General features: G+C 42.9%; 1 protein-coding gene across 2 annotated transcripts in view; it reads left to right on the forward strand.

Annotated features, from left to right (window-relative positions):
- Positions 1–2,488: 2,488 nt before the first annotated feature.
- LOC147441499 (uncharacterized) overlaps positions 2,489–16,365 on the forward strand; it is a 48,893-nt gene continuing 35,016 nt past the window's right edge. The window contains exons 1-11 of one of the 2 annotated variants that reach the window (XM_086483130.1): positions 2,489–2,594; positions 2,689–3,226; positions 3,305–3,396; positions 3,502–3,666; positions 3,772–4,168; positions 12,464–12,579; positions 12,665–12,737; positions 12,861–13,096; positions 13,210–13,275; positions 13,429–13,642; positions 14,393–14,599. In XM_086483130.1, coding sequence (XP_086339256.1) covers positions 2,768–3,226; positions 3,305–3,396; positions 3,502–3,666; positions 3,772–4,168; positions 12,464–12,579; positions 12,665–12,737; positions 12,861–13,096; positions 13,210–13,275; positions 13,429–13,642; positions 14,393–14,599 — 2,025 coding nt within the window. In that variant the 5' untranslated portion in view covers positions 2,489–2,594; positions 2,689–2,767. The remainder of the gene's footprint in view (positions 2,595–2,688; positions 3,227–3,304; positions 3,397–3,501; positions 3,667–3,771; positions 4,169–12,463; positions 12,580–12,664; positions 12,738–12,860; positions 13,097–13,209; positions 13,276–13,428; positions 13,643–14,392; positions 14,600–16,365) is intronic. The other variant, XM_086483131.1, reaches the window with a different exon arrangement.

The following is a 16,365-nucleotide window of genomic DNA, read 5'->3' on the forward strand; positions in this document are numbered from 1 at the left end:
CCATCAAGAGAGACTTGGTACAATACAATCTTTGTGTTCCTTGTGACCTACATGATGCAATGAAGATGGAAAGCTTCATGCATCACGAGCATAACATAAACTTTGTAAAATCATTAACCATCCCCGGCCTCAGTCCCAAGGCCTCAAACACCTTCAAAGGTGGAGAGAGCTAGCAGGGAATGAGGATAGGGAAGAGGAAGAAGAAGTATTATATGAGAAAGAGATAGTTCCTCACTCATCATCACTCTTCTTGATTAGCATAGCATAATAGCATAGTAATCATGATGAAGAAGATTGCAAGCTTAAGCATTGAGCATGGCTCTTGGTTGGATTTGCATTCCATAGCCAAGAGTGTTGGTGTAGGCTCTCAACTTCTCAACAAGCTTGGAGAAGGAGATGGAGCTCTTGAACTTTGGACCTCACACAATGAGAGAGAGAGAGAGAGAGAGAGAGAGAGAGAGAGAGAGAGAGAGAGAGAGTATGTGTGTGTGTGGGAGGGTATACACCCCAAGCTAGCCCCTTCCTTGCTTTGATTGACCCCCCCTTCTAGCTCTTGGTGGAAGCTCATTGGACCCCTTCAAGCCTAGCCAATCACATGCAGAGTGCATATCAAGCAAGCATTCTAGCCTTGGGACAAGTGTCCCTCCTTTCCCCTTTGAGAGAGAGGACTTGATAAATGCATACTCAATTAATTAAAACTAGCTAAATTATCATTTGACGCTTTGAGAGGCCAACCGATAGGCTTTAGGTACACTATGAGGGCAACCTGGCTAGGGGCTTGACATGTGTCCTATTTGCCTCTTTGAGCAAGGGGTGTCCCTGGGGTGAAGAAGGAGTTAGTCAACACACACCCATACTCTTTGGGATTGCCCCCTCCTTTGTAGGCTCATGCTTGACTTTTTGGAACACTTTAATTCCCTCTAGCACCTTAGTCATGAAGCACCTCAAGCACCTTAGTCAACGCCTCAAGCTTGGGCCATGTTCCACCTCAAGCACAACCCTAGCTTGCCTAAGGTCTAAGGACTTTAACACTAACCTTTGGAGGTCTTTAATGAAGTTAACCCTAAGGTCTTTAAGCTCCATTAGGTAGCATTACCCTTTGACATACCATCTCTCATTTGGACCCCTTTAACCTTGGCCCCGTGTTGAGACAGATCCATAAGCGCATGTCTATATTCTAACCCTTGTTCCCGTTTATTCTCCCACATTAAATGATCAGTTTAATATGAGAAAATCATTTGGGTTGGTAAGAAATTAGATTTTATGATAGCCATATGGGAGCGTGATAGAGTGAAAGGATAGGAGCTTCACTAGTGACGTTGGTAAACATCAACTTTGTTTTGTCACATCTCGAGCACATCTCAAGCATAGATAATTAGATAAACATAATAGGAATCTCTCTCTCTCTCTCTCTCCAACACACACCACACACACACACACACACACACACACACACACACACACACACATTTGAAGGACTTGCCATATCTTACATGCAAATGGAATATTGAGGATGGTTTTTCTTTGATTGTACTTTGCCCACATTTTCACATGATAAATTGGGATTTTTCTTGGCATTCTTTGGTTATTAGTAGATGATTGTCATCTTTGTGCTTTGATTATTGAATTCCTCCTACACACACAACGTGAATGCAACATAGGTTTGCTTATCTAAGAGTGAATTGGGTCTTTGCTATTTTTCTCCTCTTGATACAAGCATTATCCCTATGGTGATGAAGATGATCCAATTGAAATAACATCTTTTTAGCAGTCTAAAAATAGAACCCTTGGTCCAATCGCAATAGGTTTCTCAAGATTTTAACCTTTGACATCCCATCTCCCTTGAAATGCTTCAAGCAACTCATATGTATAAACTGCATGAGAAATTAAGTTGTAATCAGCTTGGACAAAAGAAACTTAATTACATGAGAGTTATTAAAATTCAAAATTGAAAGCGTAACATTTAAACACATTAATAGTGATCTGTGTGTGAAGCAAAGTGCACTTAAAACTAGGGAAGTAGAGAAGTGTTAGGAGTTGTTTTGGGATGTGTTGCATGTATAGCTTCATGCAAATGTGCTGTTTATCCCTATCTATCCACAAACCATCACGAAGGTGGCAAAGTGGAATAGACTGGATGGTAAGTCGGTTTGAGCTATTGTGTGTACACACTCATACTTGTGTGTGGGCACTATATTGTGTACACCCATGTGCCATACGCATATGTGTATGTTGTCTATCTATCCATAAACCATCACGAAGGTGGCAAAGTGGAATATATTGGACGATAAGTCGGTTTGGACGATTGTGTGTACACACATACATGTGTGTGTGCCTATATTGTGTACACGAAGGTGGTAAAGTCGAATAGACCGGACGGTAAGTCGGTTTGAACTATTATGTGTACACACAATCATACATGTGTGTGTGCACTATATTGTGTACACCCATGTGCCACATGTATATGTGTATGCACTTGTATATCAAATATAGATAGGGTGGGTGTGCCAGCGATGCAAATTGGGAAATTAATAGTAGAAATGGACCCTTGATCCTATCGAAAGGATTACGATGGAGAGAATTACATAAGCATGGCATGTTTGTATTAATGGATTTTGATGCAGCTAAAACGAATTCATTCTCTTCCTGGTGTGTAATAATTGTGTGTGTGTGTATACGTATGTGCAGCAGTCTCACCATCTTCCTCGTACAGAATAGCATTCCGCTTGGCGGTGAGATTTAGCAGAATCATTATTCCTCTTCTCCGATGGCTTTGCATGGTGGCACCTTCTCTGGACATGCCTGCAGAAAAGATGCAGCAGATTCTCCGTGGTTTCTATGCTACTTTTCTGGCCTTCACGTCAAAAGGGTCCTCAGAAAGCACCAACAGAACGCATTCTCTCACAGAGTATGGCCTTCAAAGAAGCAACTCAGACGGTTGAAAGCTGCAGCATCATCATCATCAGCTTCATCTGAAAACGGACTTCAATGCTATGACCCAAGTACAATGCAACCCAACACAGAGCTGGATCATACAAGAAGAATGCTAGATGCATCTTTGGATTGTACTTCCATGGATATGGACATGTTGCAAGCCTTGCACGAAACAGCTCGGATGTTCCATGTCGCAATAGAAGAGGAACAGTCGCTCACCAAAGGACCCTGGTTTGCAAAAGCATGGATAGGTGTCGATCACAGCGCTTGGATCAAATCAATAGCTTATCAGGTCCGAATCCAATCCTTTTTTGCTTATTCTTGCTCTTTAAGAGGCTATTGCACAAGGGTTTTTAAACCTTTTCTGCAGGCTGCTGTGCATGCTCTTATTGAAGCATTGCTGGATATTGCTCGAAGGCAAGAGAGCAGAAACTCTTCTGTGAGTTCAATGATACAAAAATGGTAGGATTGGACATTTCAAACCATTGTTTGTCCTGATGTCGCAACAACATGCAAAATGTAAAGACAATGCTGTTTTCTATGTAATCACACATTGAGTTTTTACAGTATGTTGCGGCTACAAAACCCACTAGAAGAATCTATACGACAGCATTTACGTGCAAGGGATCCAGCTGCGGAAGCATGGCTTTGGAATCAACAACACCCTGTTGCTGTTAATAATCTTTTGAGCAATTTGAAAGAAGGTTCTCGTTTTGCTGCTATGGATACAGTGTATGAAGTCTCTTGTTCCACATCCACATGGATTGACTATTTTCTTTTTATGAACAAGCTGTCACAAAGTTTTCTCGAGGTTCTAATTTGCTGATTCTTGAACAGAGATTCATGTGAGGCTTCCCAATTGTCAACAAACAAAAATGTTGGGTTTGGTTTGTTTATGCTATCGTTGAGCACTTTTGCATCAATTATGAAGCTTGGGACTGGGAAGCTTTCTTGTCTGGCCTTCTCATGCAATTTGGTGGAGGAGACTGGTTATCTGATGGACGGGCTTGTGGAGTTCTCATCAATTGAGTATGTGTATGAATTCACTTCAAGCATTGGCTTGAAAAATGAGTTTTTGAAACACTTTGGTTTGCGTGCTTCTTTGCACAACGTTGATTCCAAGAGTGACAACAAAGAGAGCCTTTTTTGGGTCGGATTAATCCGAAAATTGTTGAAAAGCTCCTTGACAAGGGAGGGGGTCCGCTCAAAATTGGCAGCCTCTTCGCAATCTGAGGTAAGATGCTATGCGTGACCTTGGTATTTGATATTCCTTGGACCTTTTCGAATAAGCACAGTTAACTTACTCAAGTTTGAATTTTGATGTGACCCTTGGTATTTGATGTTCCTTGGACCTTTTTGAATAAGCACAAGTTAACATACTTAAGTTTGAATTTTTGCATTCTGTATCGTGACGTGAAGCATGTATCTGATAGACTATAGAGAATAAGCTGGAAATCTGTAAAAGTGGCAGAGTTGTAGATGCCAATCTGAAAGCTGCTTATAGTTGGATTCTTCTTGGAAGCTGCCATGATGATGTGTAGTAACATCTTGGGTCCACCTGGGCTGGCTGGAAGTCCTCGTTGATGACTCTTACATGATGATAGATAGCCCTTGTTTTTTGGGCTCATAAAAACCATGATATGCATGTATCTCTATCCAGAGTCAAAGTGGCGGTGTAAGAGTTCATGCATAAGTGGGTAAGGAGGGTAGGGCTGGGATTCGAGCGTGCTTGATGCGCTCTCTCTTGTCTGGCCTGCTGATGGCGCACCCTGACCTCTATGATCCCCCTCTTATGTATCCTTGGGGCATGGTATCCTGGCACTTGTGGATTCCTGAGGGACCGGAGAGCCTCTGGCTGCTCTAGTTTGACCCCTCTGAGCTGTGCGATTGGGTGCAATAGCAGTCCTTTCAAAAAATTCTATGAGCTGACTGTTGCTCTCACAAAGTGCTGGCGTGGTTGCCTGAACGGACGACTGTAGCAATGACATGGCATGCAATACGGATGGGCTGAAGTATACGGACAGATGCAACTTCTTTGCTTCTTTTAAAAAAAAATAAGAGGCCAGCATCCTAGGTGTATCTCGGATGTTGAGAGAGGTTTCACAGACAAGATAGCATTTGTAATGTGCAACATAAGTGATTTATGGTGAATGCTCAGGTTGAGTGCTCAGTACGTACTCAAGGTTCCTTTTAGTGCATGAGAGTTCCTTTTACTTCATGTGAGAGATGTGCAGACTAGAGAGAGAAGAGAGAATGATATTGTGAGTGAAGTTTCTGAGAGTGATAGAGAGAGAAGACTAACACCGGATGGGGTCCCAAACTGCCCTCCAAGGCCCCCCCTCTCTATCGCTAGAGAGGTATTTTCTTTAGATTGCACAAATGCTGATACAATGGTCCTAGTTGCTGAAATGTTGATGGGATCTTGCTGAAAGTTCTTTGATTTGCGAGGCTTGAATGCAAAAATGCTAGGGGAACTGATGCGATGTGCAACTGACGATGAGGCTATGGGATGGCGGATGTCAAGGATGGTCTGAAAACTGAAAATGCTGGTGATAATCTGATGCTTGGGCTGAAATCTGAAAACGCTAGGCTGACCTAGATCTGCTATGTCGATCTGTTACTGTGGGTTGAAGACACTAGGGCTGATGCTTGGTCTGCTAGTGATGAGGGAATTGATGGGATGTGCAAGTGACGATGAGGCTATGGGATGGCTGATGTCGAGGATGGCTGAAAACTCGAAACGCTGGTGATAATCTGATGCTTGGGCTGAAATCTCAAAAAGCTAGGACTGGCCTGGATCTGCTATGTTGATCTGCTACTGTGGGTTGAAGACACTAGGGCCGATGCTTGGTTTGCTAGCGATGAGGGCTGATGGTTGAAAAACGCAATGCTGATGGTACCCTAGGAAAAACGCCAAGGCATGGTGCCGTTGGTACTTGTACTGCCGGTACCGGACTTATGCTTGAGAAGCTTATATATGGAAATAAAGCTGGGTCGGGCAATGCCAAAAAAAAACCCATGACTTCCATAACGCTGGCTAAATGTCACTCATAAATAAGTTAATAAACTCAGGTGCTTCACATGCAGGGTTAGTGATGCTAGACTATGTGAACACTCCTTAGTGCCTACACCTAGCAGACACTGGCTGAGCTCATGTGCAATCAGAGGGTATGCAACTACACTAAAGTGTCTGGGTATGCAAGTCCTGCATACAGATTCACAAGGGTGGTAGAACACTTCCTAGGCTGTCCTTGTCACGTGACACATCCAACCCTATGTGTTCGTGGACAAGCTACAACATGATCAGGGTTCAGTTAGTCCAGTCAGTCTAGATTAGAAGTGATCTGACACTTTTGTGAGTCTATTCGTAGACCGTGCATGCCCAGTCACTTAGTGTAGATGCATATCCTCTGGTTGCACACACCATGATCATAAGCATTCCCATCAGAATCCATCAAAATCCTTCAGGGGAATTTTCCAGTGCATTTAGCCTATTTTACCTAATTTTGACATTTTTCGCTTATTAATTTAAGTGACTTTCGTTAGAAAGTAGGTAGGGCAATTTCGCTAAGTTTGTATATAAGCAAACTAGAGCTAGCACTATTTGGCAGAAGACGCAACAGGAGCCAAGCTCAGCAGGCAACTTCTCAACAAGACCTTGGTGGATTCCCTCCAAGCGAGAAGAACCCTTGCCCTAGCGTTTTTCTCATCAGCAGATCCTCGCCAGAAGCAAGATCAGAGTCCAGACATAGCATTTTTGCATCAGCACCATCGCTAGCAAGTCCAGCCCTTTGGTGTTTTTGCAGAAGACGCAACAGGAGCCAAGCTCAGCAGGCAACTTCTCAACAAGACCTTGGTGGATTCCCTCCAAGCGAGAAGAACCCTTGCCCTAGCGTTTTTCTCATCAGCAGATCCTCGCCAGAAGCAAGATTAGAGTCCAGACATAGCGTTTTTGCATCAGCACCATCGCTAGCAAGTCCAGCCCTTTGGTGTTTTTGCATCAGATCCTCCCGCAAGATCCTCTCAAGCCTAGCGTTTTTGCAGAGCACCATCAGATAGCGTTTTTGCCTCATGACACCATCGCCATAGAACCTTACAGCTAGCGTTTTTGGGAACTCATCTGCCTAGCGTTTTCAGCCATTATGACCTCAGCCTGCAGAGATTTCAGCAGCAGATAAAGACCAACAAGATTCAGCCTAAAGTGTAGTAGATTCAGCCCGGTAAGAACCTCTGTTTTCAGCCTAAAGACACCTCAGTTTTCAGCCCTAAACCTGCAGATTTTCAGCGTCAAAGACCCACCGAAAACAGTCCCCAAAATCAGCGTTTTTGGACCTGCAGCAGATTTCAGCCCATAGAGTTTTGGGACAGCAGATACAAGATTGCAGATTTCAGCCCTAGTGTCGGCCTTGTCATCCCCGTCGTCGTCGTCAACATAGCGTAGACTTGCATCAGTCTCATGCATACCGTTTGTACCAGTTTGTGCAATCATAAGTAGACCACTCTCACCGACGAGAGTGGGGCCTTCCGAGGAGGGTTTTACACAGTCTCTGGTGTCCTATCTCTCTTCTCTCAGTCTCATTCACTTGCACGCACAGCGTCCATTCACTTTGATTGTGATCATAGCATTCTCTCATTAAGAACGAAAGGCTCTACCTTCCATAAGAACACAAGGAACCCTTGAGCACAGTTTGGAGCACTCATCTTGAGCAAAGCGCAAACATTCATTCCGCTGCACCTAACATTGGTATCAGAGCTTTGACAGTGTTCTATATCACTCAAGGAAAGAACCACAAGAATCACAAGAATTTCTTTTTTTTCCTTGTTGCGGTCGCACGAACCCAAGTTCGCTTGGGCGTGTTGATTCCTAATCGTGTTTTTGAAGAGTGACAGGAACCCCAGGAAAGAAGGGCTTGTCCAGCCTCCCCTTGTGTCTCTTTTCACTCATTGAGAGCGGACCGTGCGCTTAGTGGCCGGCCAATCGACGTGAGGTGGGAAAAAGCAACCTTGGTGTGAGCGCAAGGCTGCCAAGGGGTGCGCCCACGGAAAGGAGTAGAACTCGGGTGAAGAGAAGATCCTTCTCAAACACGGTTTGCAATCGAAAGAAAACCTTAAGGACCTCAAGACCCTCAAGAATCTCAAGAACCTCAAGACCCTCAAGAGCCCAAGAACCCAAGACACTCAAGAACCCAAGTCGCTCTTGGACTTAAGAACCAAAGATCATAGTGCATGGTCGTCACCCGAAGCGGAATGGATACTTCGCATACAGGTGATGAGCATGAGAGAGGCGACGAAGAATTTTCTCCACCAAGAGATTTTTCTGACCCTCCCCCTTCGCCATCTACGCCACAAAGTGTACCAAACCCTATGGAGGCAATGCTCAAGCAGATGATGGACATGATGGCCAAACAAGAAGAGACTCGCATGAACATGATGGCCAAACAACAAGAAGCGAATCGAATTGCGTTAGCACAACAAGAAGCGAATCTCATTGCTTTAGAACGCGAGCGTGATGAACGAAACGAAAGAAAAGCAGAAAGAAAGGCCGAGTGTGAAGCTCAAAGAGTGGCCTTGGAGGTCGAGCGTGAGGCTCAAAGAGAACTACGCACTCAAGAGTTGGTTCGACAAGTACTTTCCTCGAAGTCCGAACCAGCCAAAGATCGTGGGAGTTCCTCAAGTGGCGCAAGCCACGATGCGGATTCCAATCATCCGATCACAGAGAAGTTGACTGTTAGTAAGTATGATGGTAAGATGGATGCTACGGTTATTCATTCTTGGTTGCATCAATTTAATGCTTATTTTGCGACAACTAAGAAGACATGAAATAGCAAAGTTTTGACGATAGCCATGTACCTTGCCGGTGATGCCATTAATTGGTACCACGCATGGCAAGAGGCACAGTTAGCTGCGCACCTAGAGGAAGCCGACGAATTCACGTCCCTTTCCTTCAATTGGGCTGATTTCCAAGACAAGCTCAAGGCGTGGTTTATGCCACCTCAGTACCTTGCACGATTGAAGGACGATTGGCACGCTCTCAAGAAAAATGGTATGCCGGTTATGTCTTTTTCTAATCGTGTTTTGCAGCTAGGTAACCAATTACGCAAGTCGGATGATGAACGCAAAGAGGCATTCCTTTATGGATTGGATGAGTATATCAAGTATGATGTCGAGGTGCTCGATCCAATCGATCTCAACAAGGCGGTAGTGATTGCTCTCGCGCAGGAGATGAAGCACAAGAAGGGAAAGCCTAAGGAGAACAAGACTTCCACAAGTACCTCGCAGACTTCTCAAAACCCTCAGAACGGTAAGAACGGTAAGAATGGTAGAATGGTAACTCTTCCAACCAATCTTCTAATAGTCTCTCAGAAAATAATTCTTCCAATGAATCTAAGGGTAAGGCTAACACAATTGCTAAACCTAAGCTTACTCCAGATGAAAAGGTGGCACAAGGAATTGTAGGAGGATACATCACGTCGGAAGAGCAAAGCACTTATTGTAAGGAAGGTCGTTGTTTTCATTGTCACATTAAGGGTCACATAAAAAGAACATGTCCTAAGCTTGAATCGAATGAATCTAAAGAATCCACAGAACCCACTGCTTCTGTCAATGCAATTAATGATAACACGAGTGTGCCCCAAGTTTCTCTTGACCCTCCCATTGATGATTCTCTCATTAAATGTTATGGTTAGGTGTCGGGGCAACGTTTTGTGATATTGTTTGACCCAGGTAGTATGCATGATGTGATCAGTCCCTAGAGCCCGCCTAGAAGTTAGTCAGAGATCCTCTCTCGAGGTCTCTGGCTTTGTTCCCGGTATGGACGCTCTCATCACGCAGGAGTGTCTTGGTGTGTTGTTTGCAATTCAACAAGCTGCCTTCACTAGAAGATTTGTTGTCTCTCCTCTCTTAGGATGTGATATGATTTTGGGCATTCGATGGTTTCGTGATGTTAACCCTCTCATTGATTGGGAGGCTAACACTTTTACTCTCAATGCCAAAAGTGATTCTCCCATTGTCATTCGTGGAGAGGACATTCTCCCTCTCTCATTGCTAATATGCAGGACAAGATTGAAAGGATTCGGGAAAAGGAGACTCTTTCAGTCTCTTCTTCTCCCAAGCATGACACACAGGAATTGCATGATGCTACGCATGATGATTTGGATGATAATGACAAGCATGATTATTTGCATAATCAAGATGTGATTTCTCACAAGCATGATGAGTTGCATAAAGAAGATGTGATTGTTTACAAGAAGGATGATGTGTTAGTTGATACTTTCTCTAGTGAAGCTAACCTCATTGCAGAGACGATCAATCACAAAGACCCGATCTTGGCTCTCGAGCCTAGGTCCAAAGACACCCCTCAGAAAGAACCCCTTCAGGAAGAACCGATCTTGGCTCTCGAGCCTAGGTCTCAAGAACCCTTACAGGAAGTATTATGTGTTCGCATGATTGATACGCACGCGTTGTTCGAGTGTTTCATTCGTGATCGTTTCTTGTATTTTAGTCAGCGTCTCTATGTGATCCCTTTTCCTAGGCATGACATATTGTACGTTGAGCACGTTTCACTCATGAATGAGCACGAATGTATGCGGATTGTTCATGAAAATCTGAAAAGTATGCATTCAAGGAAGTCACATTCCATCTCTCTTCCTTGGCATGACACAGTTTCCGAACGAGCACATGAAAATATGAGCACCAAGCATAGGCATTTCCGTTGTGAATTGCCACGGTTGATTGCTCTAGATCGTAAGAGAAAGATTCGATCTCATTGTTTGCGTGTGTGTGGTGAACGGTTTAGCACTCCGTCTCTTTGTTCATCTACATTATTGCATGCACAGTCTTTGAGGAAGACAATATTTTTTCCACTCACTTTACATGGAATAGGTATGTTCATGGTTTTGTGTTGGAAATGGGTTCAGGAATTTTCAGCCATGGAGATTCTTAAGAAAAAAAAGCATGACTCTCGACGAAGTTGAAGCATTGAAGAAGATTCAGAAGACTTTGTGTCACTTTCGGCGCGGCCCAAAGAAGCAAGCTTTGCAGACCTTTATGAAGTTCAAGTACCGCACGACCCACACATCAGAGTGGGCCGGCGAAGAGTCCCTTCCAGGATTGCGGATGCTATTGGCGATCTCCCTCGACGCCATACAGTTCGGTACCGGTACCTCACTTTGAAAACGAGGGGATGTCACGTGACAGCCTAAATCCGTACAACCTGCCACGTCATCAACCAACGTAATTGTCGGAAATCTGCCAGCTTTTCCTCTGTGTGTGGGTCTTGCTTTATTTTAATCCTTTATGTCACTTGGGGCCCCATCGGACGGGGTCCCCTTAAGTTGGTAGGACTTCTTCTTCTGTTACTTGTTCTTCTTAGGGTTTAGGCCCCTCGGCCGGCATCTGCAAGTTGGCTCTCTTCTTCAGGGCTTTGACACGTCAGCAATTTGTGACATGTACTCTCTCATGTGATTTGTTTGAGTGCATGAATGAAAGACGAAATGACTGCAGCATTTCGGTCTTGAGAATCTATAGACATAAGAATTAGCTAATTCGACATCACCGAGGTCCGGGATGGATCTATGTGCGATTGCTAAATACGTTGCCAAGAATCATGGTCTTAGCTTTGGAATCAATTTTTATGTGATTGATTTGATGTGAATGTGCACTGATTGTGTCGTCTTTGTGCAAGTGCTAGATCTGTGTTGTCTAGTGCTTTGGTACTTAGAGTCAGTGTCTACCGAACTTGTGCGTGAGTATGTATTGTACACAATAGAGAGTTTGGTGGTTCGACTTCCCCAGGTTGAGGGCGGCTTTCCTTTGCTCATTTGCCGACCATTGTTGCGGCACATTAAAGCACTTCATGACTGGGGCAATGACGCTATGTGGATACATACTCTAGGCGCCCCAATGAAACCCATTCGCCTTGAAGGAGGCATGGACCCAATAGTTCATCATAGTTCCTGTGATAGAAACTTAGTTTGTTGGTTCTTTAGAGCAAAGTCTAATAATGAATTAAACTTAAACAAATCTACTCCTACTTGGGCATTCATAATGTAAGTAGGGATGTCACTGTCGTTAAGCTATGCATGATAAGATGATGATCTTTCCCTTTCTGTTTGGACAAGCAGCGAAGTTAAGGTCACATGTTGTTAAATTTTAAATTTTGTTCGATGTGGTTATGTATATGTTCATCTTAGATGGGTACATTGTAGAATCTTCTTTGTTCCATATGATAATTTAAGAATTGTTTTTTGTCTTGTGTTGCTGTATGAGTTTGAAATGTAGGAAGTAAGTCTTTGCACCATCTTGTGCTTGTTGTGAATGCCTTTAAAATGCAGTTCTTTTCAAAAGTTTATTCATGTAACCTTCTCTGATCTATTTTGCCCACCTTTCTTTCCTAAGTCATTTTTGAGTAATTGTTTTTCTTTTTCTTTGAAAAACATATATATTGGTTTTAAACGAATGAAACTCTTCTGATGAAGTTTATATGAGAAACTCTATGTGCATTGACTGATCTCTATGATGCCTGTTGTAGGTTCTTGATCGCAGTCTGGTAGTTTTTGCATTCTTTACTGCTCTGGGAAGGAGAGCGCGCTCATTTTTGTCATCTAGGAAAGTACAGATCGATGACGATCTGATAGGATTATTAAGGTACCCTCATATATCATACTGGTTAAACATAAAAAGGATAATTCCTTTATGCATTTATGAATTCAAATAGTTTTTGCCTTTGCAGATACTTAGAGGGTGGTTATGTTACTTTTTGCCCAGAGTTGGCAACTTTGGCAACATATCAGCTGTTTGTGGAGGTTGAAAGATTCTGTTGATATTATGTTCATTTATATTACGCAATCGAGGTGTTAAAAACAAAAATAAAAAATGTCCACAAATCATGTCTTATGGATTGTTACATTTGTGAATTCTCTTGACAGGTGGCTAGTGAAGAGTTAGAATGGCTATCATTCTTTGAACAAAATAGTTTGCGATTGATTGAGAAGTCAAAAATTACAAAGGGTGAAGAAGAGCAAGTACCTACTAATGGTGAAGCAATGGATACAATAGCTTATGTTTTGAATGTCTGCACTTGCTGGGTGGATGATTTTATACTTTACAATGATAGATATCAACAAATGCAAAGTGGTGAAGTGACCACGTTTTTAACAAACATGTGAGTGACTTTGATCGCTCTGAAGTACTATCACCTCAAAAGTTTACGATTAATATGGTCTCTTTTTGGTGCTCGGTGGTTTTTCTACTTTCCACTCTGTGAATGGGAGGCAGCCAGAGTATTCTTTGTCAGTGCATTACTGCAATTAGTCGACAATACAGACGGAGTGAGTCTAATAAGTAAGCAGCAAACAAAGCCTCTTTATGTATAAAAATCGTGCTCTTGTTTTATTTTCTACCAAAACTTTGCATTTAAACAGGTACTCAACTGTTGGCACAAATTTTGGATGTTTGTGGGTCTGAATTGCAAAGTTTGTTCTTGATTAACTACAGGATTATGGTGGCAAGAGCTGCAACTGAAATAGAGCAGGTTCTGAAAAATCTTATGAAAGAAGAACTGATATACAAGGGCTTCGTAGAGAAAGCAAAGGCTGTTTATCAGACCTTTGATTGGAGAAGGATGCAGAAGGATTTTAAAACTTCAGGGGACATCTCGGTGGACATTGATCTACAAGAGTTGCAAGAACAATTAAAGGCCTTTGATGAAGTACAAACATTTTCAAGCCCCTTTTTTTTTGGCTTTTTTTCAAATATTATTTTGGTTTCTTTAGGTATGAACCATGTCTCACTGCAACTGGTTAAAGAAAGCTCGTAAAGACGATCATTGATATATATCTTTTGATTAGGAGTTTTGTGACACACAAATACAAGTATTATACTTGAAAAAGAGGATAATATCAACTTCAAGTCCATGGTTGTGAAGACAAAAAAACTTTAGTGTCAATAGATGTTCGAGAACTTGTGATCCCTTCCTCTTTTGCCAGGAGTGAAAACCTTTTGCAGCCTAGCAAAGCATAATTTTAGAGGATAATGAGATTGGCAATCGCTCTTCAAAACACAATAAATTGCCAACCTGTGTTTTCCTTGAGAAAGACTTACTACATAGAGGTTTAACACATAACGCATTATGTATTTATGTGTGTGTCACACAAGTGCGCACACAGTATTTTAGATATTACTGTATGTTACTTGTGTGGAAACCTCAAAGTGAGACGAAGCCCACAATGAAGATGCACAATGAGTGTGTCATAACTCATTACCAAATGGGCCGAAGATGCCATGCAGCATGAAAGAATCATGAAACTGCTCTAATGTCTGCAGAGGTAATTCATTAATATGTAAGCAGAATTGAAATCTTTATTTTCTTTTATGTTGTTTGAAGAACAATGCATTTATCTACTTTTGTTTTGTTCCCATATCCTATGTGGTGTATTTTAAATGTATTTGCTTGATACAGGATTTGCACATGGTAGAGAAAATTTTATTTAAGTTGGAAGGACTACTAACAGGAACTGATCTATCAAGGCTCCAGAATGGGAACATCCATTTAACTGCAATAAACATAAATCTTCAAAAGATTCGACGTTTGAAAAGAGAAGCACAAGCTCTTGAAAGATCTCTTCAACGGAAGGCATTTTTAAAGGAACAGCATCTAGTTGAGCAGGTTCGACGTATTTCTGCTTCCTTTCTGTAATTACCTCACTGTTTTGGGTCGGAATTATTTGTTCATTTCATAAAGCACATTGAGCATTGAGAATTCTTATGTGTGTGTGAGAGAGTGTTAGAGAAGTGTGTGTGTGTGTGTGTGTGTGTCTGTGTAAGAGTGTGAGAGATATTGAGAGCACCTGCGGTGGGAACTGCCCCTGCATGGCCTGCGTGAGTTACCGGCCCAGAGCGCTCTGCGCACACTCTTTGCGGCAGTTGACCCCCAGCTCAGCAGTTTTACCCCTGCGCAGTCTCATCTCAGCCCTCTGTACAGCTGGCATTCTGTTTTGGGGTGTGTGTGTGTGTGTGTGCGCGCGCGCGCGCGTGCGAGTGCGTGTGTGTGAGTCAGCTTCCTGTGCAGTCTACAGTTTGTGTAGCTCTTGGCCCTATTCAGCTGTCTACGCAGTCATCCTCCCGTACAATTCTCTTCCTCTTTGCAGAGGCTGTGTTTAATTTTCTTGCAGCGAGTTGTTTAAGCCTTCAAGTTAGTACGGTTACGACAGTTCTTTGCCTTTGGTGTGCTGTCGAAAGTACAGAAGTGTGTTTTTTGTACAGAACTGTGGGAGGTTTGCAGAGCTTGCTTTGCATCAATACTTAATGTGGATTTTGTACAGAATTGTGGAAGTTCTATAAACGCTAGGTTCCCTTTAGTGTATGTCGATGGATTCCGGCACATCCATTATAAGCTCCTATAAACGCAGGAAATAGATGTCTGTTGAGTCTTCATTGAAACCCGAGCCTGTTTATTGGAAGCTTTTGAAGGTGCATGGAATGCTTGGGAGGGTTAGGAACCCACTACTGAAGTGCTCATTTTTGTTCAAGCTCTCATGGACCCAATGGTGGAAGATGCTCTTAATGCAGTGATTTTGTTCTTTCCGGGCAAGATGTCTACTGCACAAAACATGGGTCAGTGGGTAGACTTCCTTCTTAAACGCCACGTAGTTCGAGGTGTTTACTTCAACGCCAGAGGATTCTATGAAGTTTTGATGGCAGACACTGACGCCGGTAATATGTTGCTTGAGTTATCCCCATTGTTTTTTGGTACTCAAATGACACATGTATTGCCATGGGCTCTTACCAAACTACCAAAGCGTAATCCGTCACAAGTGGCTTGTATGGGTGGAAATAGTTGACTTTCCGTGCACCTGGCGACACTTTCTTCCTATGCTTGCAACTCACCTTGGGAAAGTGATATGTCCTCCCAAGCTTGATGCCAATACAAATCGGTTTTGTGTGCTTTGGGACGCAGATGCTCCCACCCTGAAGGTATTACTGTCAACTCGGGGGACCCCCTCATAGGGAAATGCCCTTTTAAGCTCAAATGGGGGAAATTTGCAAATTCATGTTTTCGTTGTGGGAAATTTGGACACATGCAATCGGAATTGCGTGAGCCTATTTCGTAACCGCCTCCTTCAACTGTTCCTCAACTAGCAGTTTCTAATGAGAAAGAAGCCTCTAATCCTAGATCCACCACTAATGGGGCTTCTACTTTGCCTATGACTCCCCTTTTGGATAAAGGCAAGGTCAAATCTGCTACTGCTCCAAACATTTCAAGCAAAGAAAAGATTGTATCTGCTAGGAATAATCGGAGAAATGTAGATTTGGGGGTATCTCCTTGGGTGACCCCCAAGAAGATCGTTAAAATACGCCCCCAACTCTCTTCTCGCAATTATGTACCTTCTGAAGTGAAATCTGCGGTGCAACCTCTTCTTTGCAATGACAATC

This window comes from Adiantum capillus-veneris, chromosome 15 (assembly GCF_014529385.1).
Source record: "Adiantum capillus-veneris isolate H3 chromosome 15, ASM1452938v2, whole genome shotgun sequence".
In the NCBI taxonomy this organism is placed as follows: domain Eukaryota; kingdom Viridiplantae; phylum Streptophyta; class Polypodiopsida; order Polypodiales; family Pteridaceae; genus Adiantum; species Adiantum capillus-veneris.